Source organism: Pseudorca crassidens, chromosome 20 (genome assembly GCF_039906515.1).
Source record: "Pseudorca crassidens isolate mPseCra1 chromosome 20, mPseCra1.hap1, whole genome shotgun sequence".
In the NCBI taxonomy this organism is placed as follows: Eukaryota; Metazoa; Chordata; class Mammalia; order Artiodactyla; family Delphinidae; genus Pseudorca; species Pseudorca crassidens.
In genome coordinates, this window is record NC_090315.1 from 17,153,190 (window position 1) to 17,169,786 (window position 16,597).

General features: G+C 50.9%; 1 protein-coding gene across 2 annotated transcripts; it reads right to left on the reverse strand.

The window, feature by feature from the left end:
* Positions 1–394: 394 nt before the first annotated feature.
* UPK1A (uroplakin 1A) lies at positions 395–13,026 on the reverse strand. 2 transcript variants are annotated; one of them, XM_067720301.1, is made up of 8 exons: positions 10,170–13,026; positions 9,667–9,758; positions 7,954–8,154; positions 4,792–4,866; positions 4,551–4,658; positions 2,651–2,830; positions 1,254–1,337; positions 395–1,174 (listed from the first exon to the last, which is right to left on the reverse strand). In XM_067720301.1, exons 2-8 carry the CDS (start codon positions 9,748–9,750, stop codon positions 1,130–1,132), a joined length of 777 nt encoding a protein of 258 aa, XP_067576402.1. In that variant the 5' UTR covers positions 9,751–9,758; positions 10,170–13,026; the 3' UTR covers positions 395–1,129. The 2 variants fall into 2 exon arrangements, with proteins under 2 accessions (XP_067576402.1, XP_067576401.1); XM_067720300.1 differs by having other exon boundaries at positions 9,667–13,026.
* Between the last annotated feature and the right edge of the window lie 3,571 nt (positions 13,027–16,597).

Sequence of the window (16,597 nt, forward strand, 5' to 3'; positions counted from 1 at the left end):
CCTGGATGCATCCTTAGCAGGAATGTTAATCCACAGAGCCTGACCTTCCCCAACCAAAGAGTGGGTCTAGAACCTAAACCAAGTCAGTGAGATTTAATCCCTGACCTTGGCAAAGGTTATTGGGAAAGAGGCCCTTTCTCGCTGCTCTGTTGCCTAGCTATAAAGATGTAAGTCTGGTGTCGCCAGAGAAATCCTGCCTGAGAATGAAGCAGGTTTCCTGGAGACCCAGACTGAACCCCTGGATCCAGACATGCCTGAAGCTAGCCTTACTGACTCAGTTACATGAGCCAATACTTTCTATTTTGTGTTTCAGTCAATGCCAGTTGGGTTTCTGCCACTTCCATTGGAAGAGTTCTGGTTCATTCGCCTCGGCCTCCGAAGAAAACAAATTAACTCATTCAAGCAGTATTTATTGAATATCCATGCTCAGCCCTGTGCCGGGCAATACTGGGGATATTAAAGTAACCATAACAGAACTTGTCCCTCCCCTCATGGCAGTCCCAGTCTACCAGAGCTTAAATAGACAATCACAAACTACTCAGTGATGGTGACGACATCCAGCATGAAGAAGGAGCTCAGGGAGCTACTAGAGAGGCATCCGCGAGTGGGGTGGTAAGATCAGGGAAGGGTCCCCCCCGCCAGGACAGGACTTCAAGTTGACACTGAAAGATGGGCCAGGAATCAGCCAAGTGAGATGGGGTTAAGGTCTAAGGGTCCTTGCACACATGTCCAGGGGTTTCAGGGCACCCCAACTCCCAGCAGGGCTCAGAAACCTGGTAAAACATCTTTGGAGGGGCCTGGTGGCGCAGCGGTTGAGAGTCCGCCTGCCGATGCAGGGGACACGGGTTCATGGCCTGGTCCGGGAAGATCCCACATGCCATGGAGCGGCTGGGCCCGTGAGCCATGGCCGCTGAGCCTGCACGTCCGGAGCCTGTGCTCTGCAACGGGAGAGGCCACAACAGTGAGAGGCCCGAGTACAGCAAAAAACAAACAAACAAACAAAAAAAAACTTTGGAGTGGAGGGAGGGAAGGGTGGAGGAGGTGGGGAAGGGAGAGGTGGGGCGGCGTCGCAACTGGAGGGAGCAGGGGCAGGGGAGCTGAGTGTGCACGTGGGCTTCCCTTCTCTTCCTCACAACGTGCTGTAGAAACGCATGGCCATCAGCATCACAGGAAGCTGGAGGGGAGGAGGCAGGTGAGGGGCGCCCCAGCCTCACAGCCACATCCCACCCAGCCCACAGGCTCCCGCCTCTCACCGTCCACATCAGGATGGCGAACCCAAACCATGAGATGCCCCACGTGTAGCTGTCGATGGCGTGGCCAATGTGTTCGAAGCAGCCCTGGGCAGGGGGAACACGGGGGTCTGAAAAAATGCCTGGGGAGGCTGGCTGCTGAAAGCAAGAGTCACTGGGTACCCTTGGGAAAGTCACTTCCTGCCTCGAGCCTTGGTTTTCTTACCTGTGGGACCATGAGGAAGTGGGTTTCTCACCCTGGGGATCACGGCAGTGTCTCCCTCCCAGGGCGGTTTCAGGGAGCCAGGGATGTGATGTTAACCCAGGCCCTGCACAAGCAGGTGCTGCCCCGATGGTGCCTATGACAGTCTGAGGGTGATTTTGTTTTGGGCTGGCTTTCCGTGCTGCCCCCAAGTTCCAAGGGTTTGAAATATGCCTTTAGGATCAGTCCAGTTCTGACACCTCCTCATCTGGAGGTAAGGCTGAGTGGGCCCAGAGCCCCACACCGGTCGCCTTCACGTAGACCCCTGCTTGGCCCAACTTGGAAGCAGCCAAGAACAAAGGTTCCAGGTGTGTGCCCTGGAGTCAGGCGGGATGGAGCTGGGGGCCAGCTCTGCCGCTTGTTGGCTATGGGTCCTAGCTAGGATTCTGACCCTCTGAGCCTCAGTTTTGCTATCTGTGAAATGGTGATCTTTGACAGCACTGCCCTCCGAAAGCAGTCGTGGTGATGCTGTGAGATGATGCATGTAAGCACTCTGCAGAGAGCCAGGGTTCAAGGAAGGGCTGTCGGACCCTGGTGGCGGTGACGGTTTGCATACAGGCTCCCCTCTCTGTGGCACCTGATCTAAGGCATGACGGTGAAGCGCCCCCAGGCAGCGAAGGGGACCGGTTCTCCTCTGGTTTCTCTCTCTGCCTCTGTACTCCCTTTGCAGGAGTTAAAGCACCTGGTTGGGGCCTGACTGCCTGAAATCACATCCCAACTCCATCCGTCACTAGTGAGGCTCATCATCTGTAAAGTGAGGTAATTATAACCTTTACCTCATAAGGCTGTGGTGAGAATTAAATAAGGTAAAAACTTAAAGCCCCTACAAGGAGGCCTGGTACAAAGTATCAGCTCAATAAATGTTGGTTGTTATTGGTGTTGTGCTGCTGATACTGTTATTGTTGCTTTTATCCCCAGACAATCTGAGAAAAGTTTCGGGCGCCGCCAGGTCTGGATCAGATCAAACCGGAACCGGGGTTCATCCCGCTGACTTGCAGAGGGAGGGAGGGACAGATGGAGAGTTGAGAGAGTCAGAGGGAGGGGAGAGAAGGAGAAAGCCAGATGGGAGGGAGGAGCAGACAGACAGACAGGGAGGGAAAAAGAAGAACCAGAGAGGGCCAGAAAGACCGACAGACACAGCATGGGGGAGGAGACACACCTTGGTGAACAGGTAGTCCAAGTGGCCCAGGCGGCAGCCTTCTTCACTGAGGGGGATGAAGTTGCCAGTCCGTCGACAGCACAGCGGGGGCCAGGGGAACACCACCTCTGGGGTGGTGGCCCGGAAGGCTGATGTGAAGTTCACCCAATCCATGGGACCTGACGTGCCACAGCACTCTTGCTGGAGAGAGAGGCAGGGGTCAGGAGGACTCTGGCTCAGAGAGGACAGCCGCTCCCCTGAGGTCACACAGTGAGGAAGGATAAGGTTGGCCTGCACTTCCCCACATCCTGGGCCTCCTCGAAGAGGGGCAGCAGTGTCTGTGTGTGGGCAAAGGAGCAGAAGATACTGGTCCCAGCACCCCGAGGCTGATGGGGGATTTGGCTCAAACCCACACTCGTGATTTATTTTAAATAGTTTTGGAAAAAAAATTCATTGGAAAAAAAAATTTTTTTAATTAGCTGTCAACAAAACCTGAGGTAAATGACACCAAAAGGCAGATTTCTGGCTTCTCCTGACCCCCGTGGGTGTTTAATTTGTGACTCTCAAATGATGAAAACATAGGCTCCTTCAAACCTGGGTCTCAGTCCAGGCTAGCTGCATGACGAACCAAACGAGAACCTCAATTTCCCTTGGGTCCTCAATATTCTCCTCTTGTGCTGCCGTATCTTGTTGAGTTTAATTAAGAACGTGGCTTCTGGAAGCTGGCAGCCTGGGTTTGAGTCCTTTTGGTTCTGTGACCTACCAGCTGCGTGACCTCGTGCAAACCCTCAGCTTCCTGCCTTGGTTTCCTCACTGCTAAAGAGCTGATCTTCTTTATGGACTGGTTGTGAGGATTAAATAAGCTTGAAAGTGCTTTGAATGGCGCTAAACAAAAGATAGTGCTCTTTAATGTTTTTCTGTTTGTTTGTTTTTGTTTTTGTGGTATGCAGGCCTCCCACTGCTGTGGCCTCTCCCGTTGCGGAGCGCAGGCTCCTGACACGCAGGCTCAGCGGCCATGGCTCACGGGCCCAGCCGCTCCACGGCATGTGGGATCCTCCCGGACCGGGGCATGAACCCGTGTCCCCTGCATCCGCAGGCGGATTCTCAACCACTGCGCCACCAGGGAAGCCCTGTTGTTATTTTTTTAATTGAACAATTCTTCTTCTTTTTTTTTTTTTTGGCAGCTCCCTCGCTGATATGCAGATCTTAGTTTCCCAGCTAGGGATCAAACCCGTGTCCCCTACGGTGGAAGCATGGAGTCGTAACCACTGGACCACCATCTGTTATTATTATTACTATTGTTACTATTAAGACAGCAGGTGTGGACTTCCCTGGTGGCCCAGTGGTTAAGAATCCTCCTGCCAATGCAGGGGACATGGGTTTGAGCCCTGGTCTGGGAAGATCCCACATGCCATGGAGCAACTAAGCCCGTGCGCCACAACTACTGAGCCTGCGTGCCAGAACTACTGAAGTTCGTGTGCCTAGAGCCCATGGTCCTCAACAAGAGAAGCCACCGCAATGAGAAGCCTGCGCACCTCAACCAAGAGCAACCCCTGTTCGCTGCAACTAGAGAAAGCCCACGCACAGCAGTGAAGACCCAACGCAGTCAAAAAAAAAAAAAAAAAAAAAAAAAAAAGACAGCATGTGCAATGGTTAAGAGCAGGGGCTCTGGATCTAGGTTTGGATCCCAGCTCTGCCCCTTACCAACCATATGACCCTGGGCAAGTGACTTTCCCTCTTTTGGGCCTGTTTTCATCCCAAAAATGGCAAGGACCAGAGCCTCTCCCTCATAAGAACCACAGGAGTGGATATCATCTACCAGTGGGCATAATGGGAGCCCTAATGGGGGCCATAACGGGAGACCTGGTCAGAGCCTCAGCTCTTCCAGCCCTCCCCACCCATCCTGCCTACCCTCGCCCACCTCAATCATGATGCGATCCCAGAGGCGGGTGAGTTCCCGGCCCTGGTCCGAGTCTGCACTGTAGAAGGTCAGCATCTGCTTGGTGATCAGGGATGGGCTGGACACCATCTGCAGTGGGCCGGGAAGAACAGGGTCCAGCGGGGCTGGGTGGGGGGAGAGATCGACCTCCACTGCCGGCCCAAGACCCTCACCAAACTCCCCCTGGAAGTCATGCCCCTCCCCTGTCCTCCCCCCGACTCACGTAGTCTCGGTGGGTGTAGGACGTGATGCAGGAGGCGCACTCAAAGATGTAGACGGTGAGCATGAGCACCAGGTACTGCGCAGAGACGGAGGGAGGGTCACAGGGACAGCCCTGGCAGGGCAAAGCCTGTGAAGTCACACCCCTCAAGGGATGGATCCGTGATGGGAATGCAATTTTTTTTTTTTTTTTGGCCATGCCCCGACCAGGGATGGAACCTGGTCCTGGTGGCAAAAGCACCGACTCCTCACCGCTGGACCGCCAGGGAATTCCCAGAAACACAATTTTTTAAAAAGTATAGGACATGCATAAAGAAGATGTGGCACATATATACAATGGAATATTACTCAGCCATAAAAAGGAACGAAACTGAGTTATTTGTAGTGAGGTGGATGGACCTAGAGACTGTCATACAGAGTGAAGTAAGTCAGAAAGAGAAAAACAAATACCGTATGCTAACGCATATATATGGAATCTAAAAAAAAAAAAAAAAAAAGGTCATGAAGAACCTAGGGGCAAGATGGGGATAAAGATGCAGACCTACTAGAGAATGGACTTGAGGACACGGGGAGGGGTAAGGGTAAGCTGGGACAAAGTGAGAGTGTGGCATGGACTTATAAATACTACCAAATGTAAAATAGCTAGCTAGTGGGAAGCAGCCGCATAGCCCAGGGAGATCAGCTGTTGCTTTGTGACCACCTAGAGGGGTGGGATAGGGAGGGAGGGAGGGAGACGCAAGAGGGAGGAGATATGGGGATATATGTATACGTATAGCTGATTCACTTTGTTATAAAGCAGAAACGAACACACCATTGTAAAGCAATTATACTCCAATAAAGATGTTAAAAAAAAAAGTATAGGACAATGTGAATGGAAACATCTACGTGGGGGATATACAGGTGTTCACCGTGCAAGTCTTTACCTTTTCTGTATGTTTGAAATTTTTAAAAATAAAACGTTACAGGACAATGCGATCAACAAAAATATGTAAGGTATTCCCTTAACTGTTAACTGTTGGCTTGGATGCAGTAAAATGAATGCCTACCGTAGAAAAGAAAAAAATAAAGACATTCCTGAGACAGCCAGGGACATCTGAACACAGATTGGGTATTGGAAGATAGATAGGAAGGGACTGGGGTGAATTTTGCACCATGTGCCCGCAGTACGGCGATTGGGGAAAGCAAAACAAAAGAAAAAACCCCAAACCTGAAAAAGCTCTTTAATTGGTGTTTAATGAAAATTATTTTTCTGATCCTCAGCTGTCCCCTCCCCTCCCCCTTAAAGCAACAGGGCGTGGGGTGTGGGTGTGCCAGCTCCACTGCCCAGACGAGATGATGTGGCCACGCATGCCTGGCTGCTTTAAAACCACGTCCTTATCGCTCAGAGAAATGTGCATGCAGGTATTCACAGGGAAGTGACCTGGTGTCTGGAATGTGCTTCGAAATACCCCAGGAAAGAAAAATGTGGGCAGGCAGAGGGCAGGGGTAGAGGGGACGACGTGCGGGTGATATTGTGGAAACCAGGTGATAGGTACACAGGGTGCATCGTGTCATTCACTCTAGTCTGTTTGCAATTTCCCATAACAATTAAAAAAAAAATCTGTGTCTTAGTTAATGACAAACTAATAGGAGAGACAGACACAGACCTTTTTTCTTTTACTAGTTGGGTGAACTTTTAGGACTTTGGTTAAATTGTTCTGCCAGAGAACTAGATGCAGGAAAGAAAGAAAAAAAGAAGAAGAAAAGGAAAGGAAAAGAGCCTTTCCATGGCTCCACGTTACTCATAGAGAAGCCAAAGCCTTTACGAAGGCCTGCAGGTCCACCTGATAGGCCCACCTCCGCTCTCTCCCCTCTCTCCCCTCAAGGCCAGCAAACCTCCCCCCCCCACCCCGCCCCGCTGCTGTTCTCCCCTGTCCGTCCTCAGTTCCTCTCACTCACTCACTCACCCCCACTTGGCTCCAGCCACACTGAACTCCTGTCCCCTCTGGCTTCAGAGCCTTTGCTCTTGCTGTTCCCTCCACCTGGAATGCTCTCTCTGCAGATACTCATGCGGCTCACTCCCTTACCAATCCCCCGCACCCCCCCCCCACCAGCCCCCGCCCCGGGTCTTCACTTTCTCTGCCTGCAAGATCTTCCCTTTCCCATCCCCAGCTCCAGCTCTCCCTTGCCTGGTCACTGTCTGCCCCATGAGAGTATCCTCCCCCACAGCAAGGGCTTTTATGGTTTGCTCACAAAATAGCCTAGCGCCCAGCGCAGGGTTTGGCACATGGTTCTTGCTGTATAAACATTTGTGGATTGGATAAGTAGCTGCTCCCGGGAATCCAAAAAGCCCTCAGCTGGGGAAAACCCAGCGTTGGCTCCGTGTCAGTGGGGCCAGGATTGGAATCCCTGGTCTCCCTATCATCTGGGCTGTGGGCCTCTTTGAACCTCAGTTTCCCCATCTGGTAAATGGGCAGAGAAGCACTAACTTCAGACGGATTCTGGGAGGACTGAAGGAGCTCATTTTCTAAACTGCTTAGCCTAGTGGCAGAACGTGAGAGGTACTTGGGGAGTGTGGGTTATTGCTGTGGGCAGAGATTAGGAGCCTAGGCTCAAGCACTGAAGTGCTCAGGTTTAAATCCTGGCTCTGTCACTCACTTGCTGTGCCACCCTGGATAAGTGGATTCCCTTCTCTGAGCCTCAGTTTCAACTCTGTCAAATGGGCCATGAAGATGATGATGATGATGAAGGTGATGACGGTACCTCACGGTGGGTTGTGAGGAGCAAATGAACTAATCTATGTAAAGCACGTAGAATGCAGTGAGCGCTCATTAAATGGTTGCTGTGCTATTATTATTGTCATTGTCATCAACAGAGCTCCCGTGTACAGACCCTGGAGACCAACCAGCTGAGGTTCAAATCCCAGTCCTGTTACTTAAGAGCCATCCTCCCAGGCAGAGCTGCCTTCCCTGCCTCCCCTGTGCCCCAGTTTTCTTTGCAAAATGGGGGTAACAGCTGAGCCTAGGTTGTTAGGTTATGGGCAGATTAACTGACCTGACTGCCACGAGGCCCAAGCGTGGTACCATGCGGAACACACACTAGTAGCTGCGGTGTGGTTGTTATTATGACTCTGTGAGGATGACTTTTGTGCCCAGCCGTCCCCATCCCCTTCCTCCTGGGGCCTCACCGTGAGCATCATGGACCGGTGGCGGGAGAGCACTGCGCCCACACCAAAGCTGGCCACCACGAAGAAGGAGAAGCCGCAGAAGATGGCGATCCAGGCACCAGCGAAGACGTCATCCTTGCCCGAGACGCCCATCAGTGGGTACACGCGGTACTGGTCGGCGGTCACCCATACCGTTTCAGCAAACAGGGCCAGGCCTGACAGCTGGACAGGGCAGCCGGTTAGCAAGGCCTGCACAGGGGCAGCAGCCCCGGTTCCATGAGTCTCCGTGAGAAGGGCCTTCCCCATTCTGAGCCTCTACTGCCCTCTTGGTAAAGTGGGCACATAGTAAGAGTGGCAAAGATGTCACCTTCCATGAGCAGGGATGAAGGTGGGCAGGAGGCCATGAGGGAAGGGAGGACCCAGCCAGATCTCCGCCCCCACCCACACCCCAGCTGCCAGTGGCTTCAAGGATACAAAGAGACGCTACATGCAAAGCCTGGCGCTCATGACTGGTACCGAGGAGATGCTAGGTTAGCCCGCCTCCCCTGAAGAGTGTTGCTATTCCCTGATGAGGGGAGCCTGGCCGTGGCCAGAACTATTACAAAAGCATCAACGCTTTGATCCAGCAATTCCACTTGCAGGAGTCAATCCTCCAGATACACCTGCCCAGGCAGGAAAATCACACACCCACAAGGTTATTCCCCGCAGCACCGTGGGTAAAGGAGCCAGGATGCCACACAATGGAGGGCTGGGCGGTTGTGGAAAAGGACAGGGAGGCTGTCTGAGGACTCATGTGGACAGAGAATGTGCACAGGAGGAAATGGGAGGCACGGAGCAGGGTGTGGAATGAGCTACGTTTGGGGCAAGAAAGGGGAGAAAATAGGTATATAGGTTCCTATTTGCTTGTATTTGCTTAAAGAAATATTGGAGAAAATAAAAATCTCGTTACCTGTTGGGATGGGGAACAAAGAGAGAGGAAGACGGCTCAGTGGATACCTTTGCCAACAATCAAACTAACTCTCATAGAGTATTTACTGTGTGCGTTGGTCCTGGAAACTGCTTTCTGTATGATAATCATCGTTGTTACCAGCTCTCTTGCACTATAGCTGCTATGGCCAACACAGATAGCAACCACGTGTGCCAAATTCTGGCCTAAGCACAAATCCAATAACTTATTTTATCCTCTCAGCATTCCTATTTTATCTCCATCTTACAGATGAGAACACTGAGGCCCAGAGAGGTTACATCACTGGCCCCAAGTCCCACAATAGAAAGTGACAGAGCTGGGATTTGAACCCAGGCTGTCTGGCTCCAGAGCCATGTACAGGTATCACGTAATTAAAAGACTTTGTTATTATACGTTACTATTGGACTCCTGTGCACCAGTCGGGCACCTTACGTCCGTAATCATGTTAATGATGATAGCTGGCACTGGTCAAGCACTTTTTTTGAGCTGAGGGCCATACATGGATTAATCCACACAACAATGCCCACAGTGTGGACATAATTTATAAATGGGGAAACAGGCACAGAGAAGTCAAGTCGCTTACTCAAGGTCACACAGCTGGGGAGAGGCAGAGCTGGGATTCGAATCGGGGCTTTTCTGACTTGAGAGCCAGGCGACACTGGCCATTAGGTGAGTCCTGAGCCCTCAGCTGTCCCACTCCCAGGCTCAGGACCGCCCCCCTCCTCTTCACCCGCCCACTGGGCTCCCAGCCCCAGGGAATGTCTCACCAGAATAATGATGTTTCCCACGACCAGCAGACCCACCACAACTGGAGACCCCTTCTCTGTTGTTGCTGCTGCTGCAGAAGCCATAGTCTTGCCTGCGACACACGAGCCGGGATGAGGCCAGGCAGGGGCCGGGAGAGGACCCACTGCCCCATTCCACACCCCAGCTGCCAGGGGCTGCTGCCAGCTCTCTGATGGGCCCAAGCCAGTACCAAGTGCGCCCAGCTTCCCACAACCCCAGCAGTGGGCCATTTTACAGAGGAGGAGGGAGTTCCCTGGTTGGTCCAGTGGTTAGGAGTCCATGCTCCCACTGCAGGGGACATGGGTTCAATCCCTGGATGGGGAACCAAGATCCCACAAGCTGAGTGGCTTGGCCAAATAAAAAAGAAGAAATGAAGCCTTGGGTGGGGCAGTCACTGGCCAGAGCTCAGGGCTGCCCCCCACCCCTAGCCTCAGACCTCCCCAGCTCCCCCTGCCCATCCAGACCCCCAGAGCCCCGTCCTCACCTTCTCTGCCTGAAGCCTCTCTGGCCAGGCCCTCCCACAGTGCCTCCCTATATATGCCCAGGCCCCTCCTTGGGCCAGTTTCCTGGAAGGGGGGAGGGTGTCTGGAGGAGGGGACAAGAGGTCAAGCTGGCAGATCAGTGTGGGAGAACAGTTTTATGAGACCCCTCCCCCAAGTGATTTACAGACCTGAAATTCCAGATTTTGCTAATATCTGGCCACATGAGCAAGGTGAACTGCAGGGGCCTCTGGTTCCCAGTCTGTCATGGTGGTGGAGGGGGGCGGGGTGGAGAGGGCGAGTGCACCACCTGATGTCTCTCCTCAGGACTAGGGCCTTCCTGGGAGGAGGGAGAGATCCAAGTCAAACCCACACGTGAGGGGACTTTCCTGGTGGCACAGTGAATCCACCTGCCAAGGCAGGGCACATGAGTTCGAGCCCTGGTCCAGGAAGATCCCACACGCCGTGGAGCAACTAAGCCCGTGCGCCACAACTACTGAGCCCGCGCTCTAGAGCCCGCAAGCCACAACTACTGAAGCCCATGCGCCTAGAGCCCATGCTCCGCAACAAGAGAAACCACCGCCATGAGAAGCCGGTGCACCGCAAGGAAGAGTAGGCCCCCCCCTGCCCTGCCAGAACTAGAAGAAAGGAAGCCTGGGAGCAAAACAGCCACAGATAAATAAATAAATAAATGAATAATTAAAAAAATACCCAACAAACAAAAAACCCACACGCGTGTCCGCAATCCCAGAATTGCATCCTCTGCGGGTGGCTCCACCTCTCCAAGGCTGGGAGCCCAAGGGGAGGTCTAGGCAGGGACCCAGGCAGGCAAGGGCAGCTGGATGAGGCAGGGAGGTGGGAGGAGACGAGGCAAGTGGGAGGGATGATCGGGATGCTGGTGCTCGGTCTCTGCGCTGAGGGGATGGATGGAAGGAGATGCGTGTGTGACGGGATTTTGAGATGAGTGTTCAACGAGCAAGCGGGGAGAGGAGTGTGCAAGCAAAAGGGAGGGGCACCCTGAATGGGCTTGGTGGGAGGCCCCCCCACCATCACCACACACGCGCGGACAAAGCAGGGTCACAGCGAGGTGGAGCCGTGGGTGGAAATGTCTTCAGTTTGCGGGATCGAAGAGACCTCGGTTCAAATCCCAGTTCCTCCTACTCTGTGCCGCGCGACCTGGCGTGTGCATTTGCCCATCTGCAGAATGGGTACCATCAGACCACTTTCCTGGGCGGCGGTGGGAACTGAGGGCGGGGATATCTGCAAAGGGTGTCTTCGGGCCTGGTGTGCAGTGGGCAGCCGCGCCTCACCAGCAGTGCTCCGGAGCAGCCCACGGTCTCTCCGGTGGCGCCCCCTAGTGGCAAAAGGCTGATCCTGCAGGCGAAAAGGGTGACTTGGGCCCGGCCTTCCCCAGAACTTTTCAACCCGGAGAGCTAGGGCATTTGCTTGGTTTTCTCTCTGTGCTTTGGCTTTCCCCAGTGAGAAATGGGCAAACAAATGGAACTTAAAATTCAATCGTCAAGATACTGGCTTGGTAATAAGACTCATGAGATGTTTTCCGATTAAAATGGATAATTTGATTTTTAGTCAATCCACTATACATTTAAAATAGTTTTTCTAATAATGTATATAACCTGTCAAATACATTTTATAAGTTTTAGCTAAAGTAACTTGCAAAATAATAGGACCATGCTAATAATATGAAATATTTTTATTTTCCAATAGTTGATAACTATAAGCAATTGGAAGTTATATAAAATGTCTGATAAAAGCAAAAAATTTTCATCAATGGAGGCATATGTCACCTGTTGTAAAAGGGATTCATTTTGTTCTGAAACAAGAACCCAGTGTGTTTTGATGTCAAACTTGAATTTTCACTATTCTTTCTTACTTTTATATAAGCTAGTCTTCAAAACAATAAAATTTGAAGTGCTAATTACTCAGATGCTCAGAAGGTTGATGATAAAAATCACAACGCCAAGATCTCCTAAAGATGACATATTCCTATGCTATGATCCGGACATTTGTCCCTGGAAATTCCCCTACTTCCGTCTACCAAAGGCTGTGAGTGTATTCATAGCAGCCCCACACTGGAAACCACCCAAGTGTCCCTTAACAGGAGGATGGATAAGTCCATGATGGTACATGCATATAATGGATACTATTCAGCAACAAAAGGGAACGAACTATGGATACACGCAACCACTGGGATGAATCTCAAAAGCATTACGCTAAATGAAAAAAAAGCCACTCAAAAGACTACCACTGTATGATCCTAGATAGGAAGTTCTAGAACAGGCAAAACCAATCTAGAATGATAAAAGTCAGGGAGTGGTTACCCTTGGGAACATGTGACTAGGCGGGGGGACAGGAAGGGGGCTTCTCTTTCTTGATTTGGACGCTGGTTACACAGGGGTATTCAGATTGTGAAAATTCATCAAGCGGTCCACTCACGATAAGTGCACTTTTCTGTATTTTTTTTATTCCAATGTCTTATTCTAAAGAGGGTAGATCCTTTCAAAAGAAACATATTCAGTGTGTTAAAAGTGGTGTTTTCGAAAGAGGGCACGTGAGATAATTTTAGGCATTCCATGGACATGAGATGAAATGGCATGAAATGATACAAAATTCATATGATGAGCCATTTCTAACCAGTCCTTCAGACGGTGCCATGGAGAAAGGCTCAGTAATTTCATGCTACTGTGTCCTAAACATCTCCCCTTTCTTGCTTAGAGCAGGTTTCAACAGGCCTCAGTGTCCCACTAGAATTTAATAGTAACATATTTTCATTGTATTTATTCTTAAGATGTTTTGTTTTCCATGGGCAGTGGTGAAAGGAAAGTTTTCTCAAACTTTTAAATTATAAAATATTTCAACTGGGCTTCCCTGGTGGCGCAGTGGTTGAGAGTCCGCCTGCCGATGCAGGGGACACGGGTTCGTGCCCCGGTCCAGGAAGATCCCACATGCCGTGGAGCGGCTGGGCCCGTGAGCCATGGCCACTGAGCCTGCGCATCCGGAGCCTGTGCTCCGCAATGGGAGAGGCCACAACAGTGAGAGGCCCGCGTACCGCAAAAAAAAAATTTCAACTGTACAAGAAAACGTAGGGATAATGTAACCTACACCTACATCCTTACATCCCAGCTTTGTCAAATCTAAGTATTTTCTGTATTCACAGCAGATCGTTTTCTTAAGGTGCATACATTGCAGACGGCATTTGAAGCCACCTGATCCCGCCCCAGAGAGACAACTTCACTACTAAATTTGGGACTCGGACTTCCCTGGTGGAGAGGTGGTTAAGAATCCTCCTGCCAATGCAGGGGACATCGGTTTGATCACCTGGTCTGGGAAGATCCCACATGCCACGGAACAACTAAGCCCGTGTGCCACAACTACTGAGCCTGTGCTCTAGAGCCCGTGAGCCACAACTGCTGAGCCCGTGTGCCACAACTACTGAAGCCTGAGCGCCTAGAGCCTGTGCTCCGCAACAAGAGAAGCCACCGCAATGAGAAGGCCGCGCAGTGCAACGAAGAGTAGCCCCAGCTCGCCGCAACTAGAGAAAGCATGCGCACAGCAATGAAGACCCAACACAGCCAAAAATAAATAGATAGATAGATAGATAAATCTGGGACTCATCCTCCTCCACACCCTTCCCTTGTCTTCCTTTTCAGATCACAGGTGTCCTGGATTGCGTTAATCCCACACCCTCAGTTTATAGTTCATTATCCCCCACAAGATACTTCTTGATTTAAATTTTTTTTTAAGTGAATGGTTTTTTTAAAATTAATTAATTTTATTTTTGGCTGCATTGGGTCTTTGTTGCTGCACGCGGGCTTTTCTCTAGTTGCGGCGAGTGGGGGCTACTCTTTGTTGCGGTGCGCAGGCTTCTCATTGCGGTGGCTTCTCTTGTTGCGGAGCACGGGCTCTAGGCGCGCGGGCTTCAGTAGTTGTGGCTCGCGGGCTTAGTTGCTCCGCGGCATGTGGAGTCTACCTGGAGCAGGGCTCGAACCTGTGTCCCCTGCACTGGCAGGAGGATTCTCAACCACTGCGCCACCAGGGAAGCCCTCTTGATTTAAATTTAATGTATTTCCTCATATCTCCATATCCTAGTCTCTTTCGGTGCCCCTACCCCCACTGGCAAACATTCTAATATTCTCATATATATCTTTTTTGGTTGAGTGGGTTCTTGCAAAAGGGATCCCAGTATTTCCTGCTCATGTCTTTTCTAATTGACATACCCATGACTGTGTTAAATAGCTCATCCTATTCTTACTTCTCTTGCTGAGCACCACAGTTTTATTAAGGTCCGTCCATGTGACTCCGGGCACACTGAGTCCATGGCGTCTGAGAGTTGCTTGGGGCCCCTCTGGTGTGCATCCTCCACAGTTTACTGTCTCCTCCCCAGAGAGGGCAGTCAGGCTACTTCCAACTCCCTCACCACACTACTCCCACTGGTAATAATGCTGCAATGAACCCCCTCATGCTTGGCCCGGTAGAGACTTGTGTGTCTCTTTCTTAGGGAGCAGAATTGCTGGGTCCTGGATATGTATGTGGCAGTTTGCTTTCCACAAAGGCCGTCCCGTTCCACACTCCAACCAACAGTTCACGGGGGTTCTTGTATCCTTTCCTCAGCACCCACCCTTGATATTACTCAGCTTTCTAGTTTTTGACAAGAGTAATTCAGTGTAAAGTGGCACCTGCTGTTATTTCAATTCTCTCTTGTTTCATTACTGATGGTTTTGAGCATCTTTTCGTATGTCTGTTAGCATTTTGGGTTTCTACTCCTATGCACGCGTTCATATTTTTAATATATATGCATATATTCATTGACAACGTATAGAATAGTTTTAGATTTTTTGGTAAACTTTACGTAAATTGTATCCTACGGTACATGCAATTGGGTTTTGCCACCGCAGCACTATGCTTTTTAGATTTATCCATCACATATGTGGCTCTACTCCATCCAGTTTTTTGCAAGAATACGTCATAGGTTGTTTCCTTTCCAAATGAATTCATTTTATCAGAGAGGATATAGAAAAGTGCCGTCAGTGGCAGCCCAGAGGTGTGCAGACTTGGCAACGCTCTGAAACCTGAAGTCTGGGTGTCAAGGTAATAGAGAAAGGCTGAAATCTCAGGTGCTCCTTTGGGTCAGCTGAGCAGGGGAGGGCCTGAAATTCATGGGTAGGGGTGTGAGAGGTGGGCATCACGCCCAAGAAAGGGACGCTTCAGAGCTGGGTGGGGCCAGTGTGATGTGTGGCTGGAGGAGAAGAGAGGAAGGGAGGGAGAGGGAGAGAGAGAAGTCAGGGGAGACTAGGACGTGGTGTGAGGTGGTGAAGCAAGGAGGAAAGCACTAGGGTGGGACAGTCAAAAGGCCTTCTTATTTCTTTCTCAGATTTACTGAGCATCAAGTATGTGATCAGGCCTGAACTAAGCATTAAGGGTCTGATGCACGTACTGAATTTTCTCATGCCCAGCCCTGTGGGGTGCGATGCTGGGAACACAGTGGCGATCAGGCTGGCTCTGTCCCTGTCATCACAAGCTCACAGAAGAATGGGGGGGACAGACACTCACCAGAGAGTGACAACTCAGCATGGTCAGGGGGATGCTGAAGTGACCAAGGCATTGAGGGAGGAAGCACAGGCAGAAGGGTCAGGGCCACCATGGGGAAAACAAAGGGGAATGTGCGAGCCCAGAGGAAGTGCCTGAGCCAGCCCAGGGCGTACAGGAAGGCTTCCTGGAGGAAGGGACGTTGGAGGAGGAGACTGAGGCTGGCAGTTAAATAAAAGGCAGGAAAGAACATTCCTGACAGAGGGAGCGTGACATATACATACAAGGGAATATTGTTCAGGCTTCGAGAATTAGGAAATCCTGCAATAGATGACAACATGGATGAACCTGTAGGACATGGTGCTAAGTGAAATAAGCCAGCCACAGAAGAACAAATAGTGCATAATTCCACTTATAAGAGTTGACAAAAATAGTCAAATTCATTAAAGCAGAAAGTAGAATCCTGGTTGCCAGGGTCTGGGAGGGGAGGAAAATGGGGGAATTACTAATCAATGGGTATAAAGTTTCACTTATGTAAGATCAATAAATTCTAAAGGTCTGCTGTACAACATTGTGCTTACACTTAACCATACTATACTGTACACTTAAAAATCTGTTAAGGGGGGGCTTCCCTGGTGGCACAGTAGTTAAGAATCCGCCTGCCAATGCAGGGGACACGGGTTCAAGTCCTGGTCCAGGAAGATCCCACATGCTGCGGAGCAACTAAGCCCGTGAGCCACAATGACTGAGCCTGCGCTCTAGAGCCTGCGAGCCACAACTACTGAGCCCACGTGCCACAACTACTAAAGCTCGTGTGCCTAGAGCCCATGCTCCCCAACAAGAGAAGCCACCGCAATGAGAAGCCCCGCACACTGCAACGAAGAGTAGC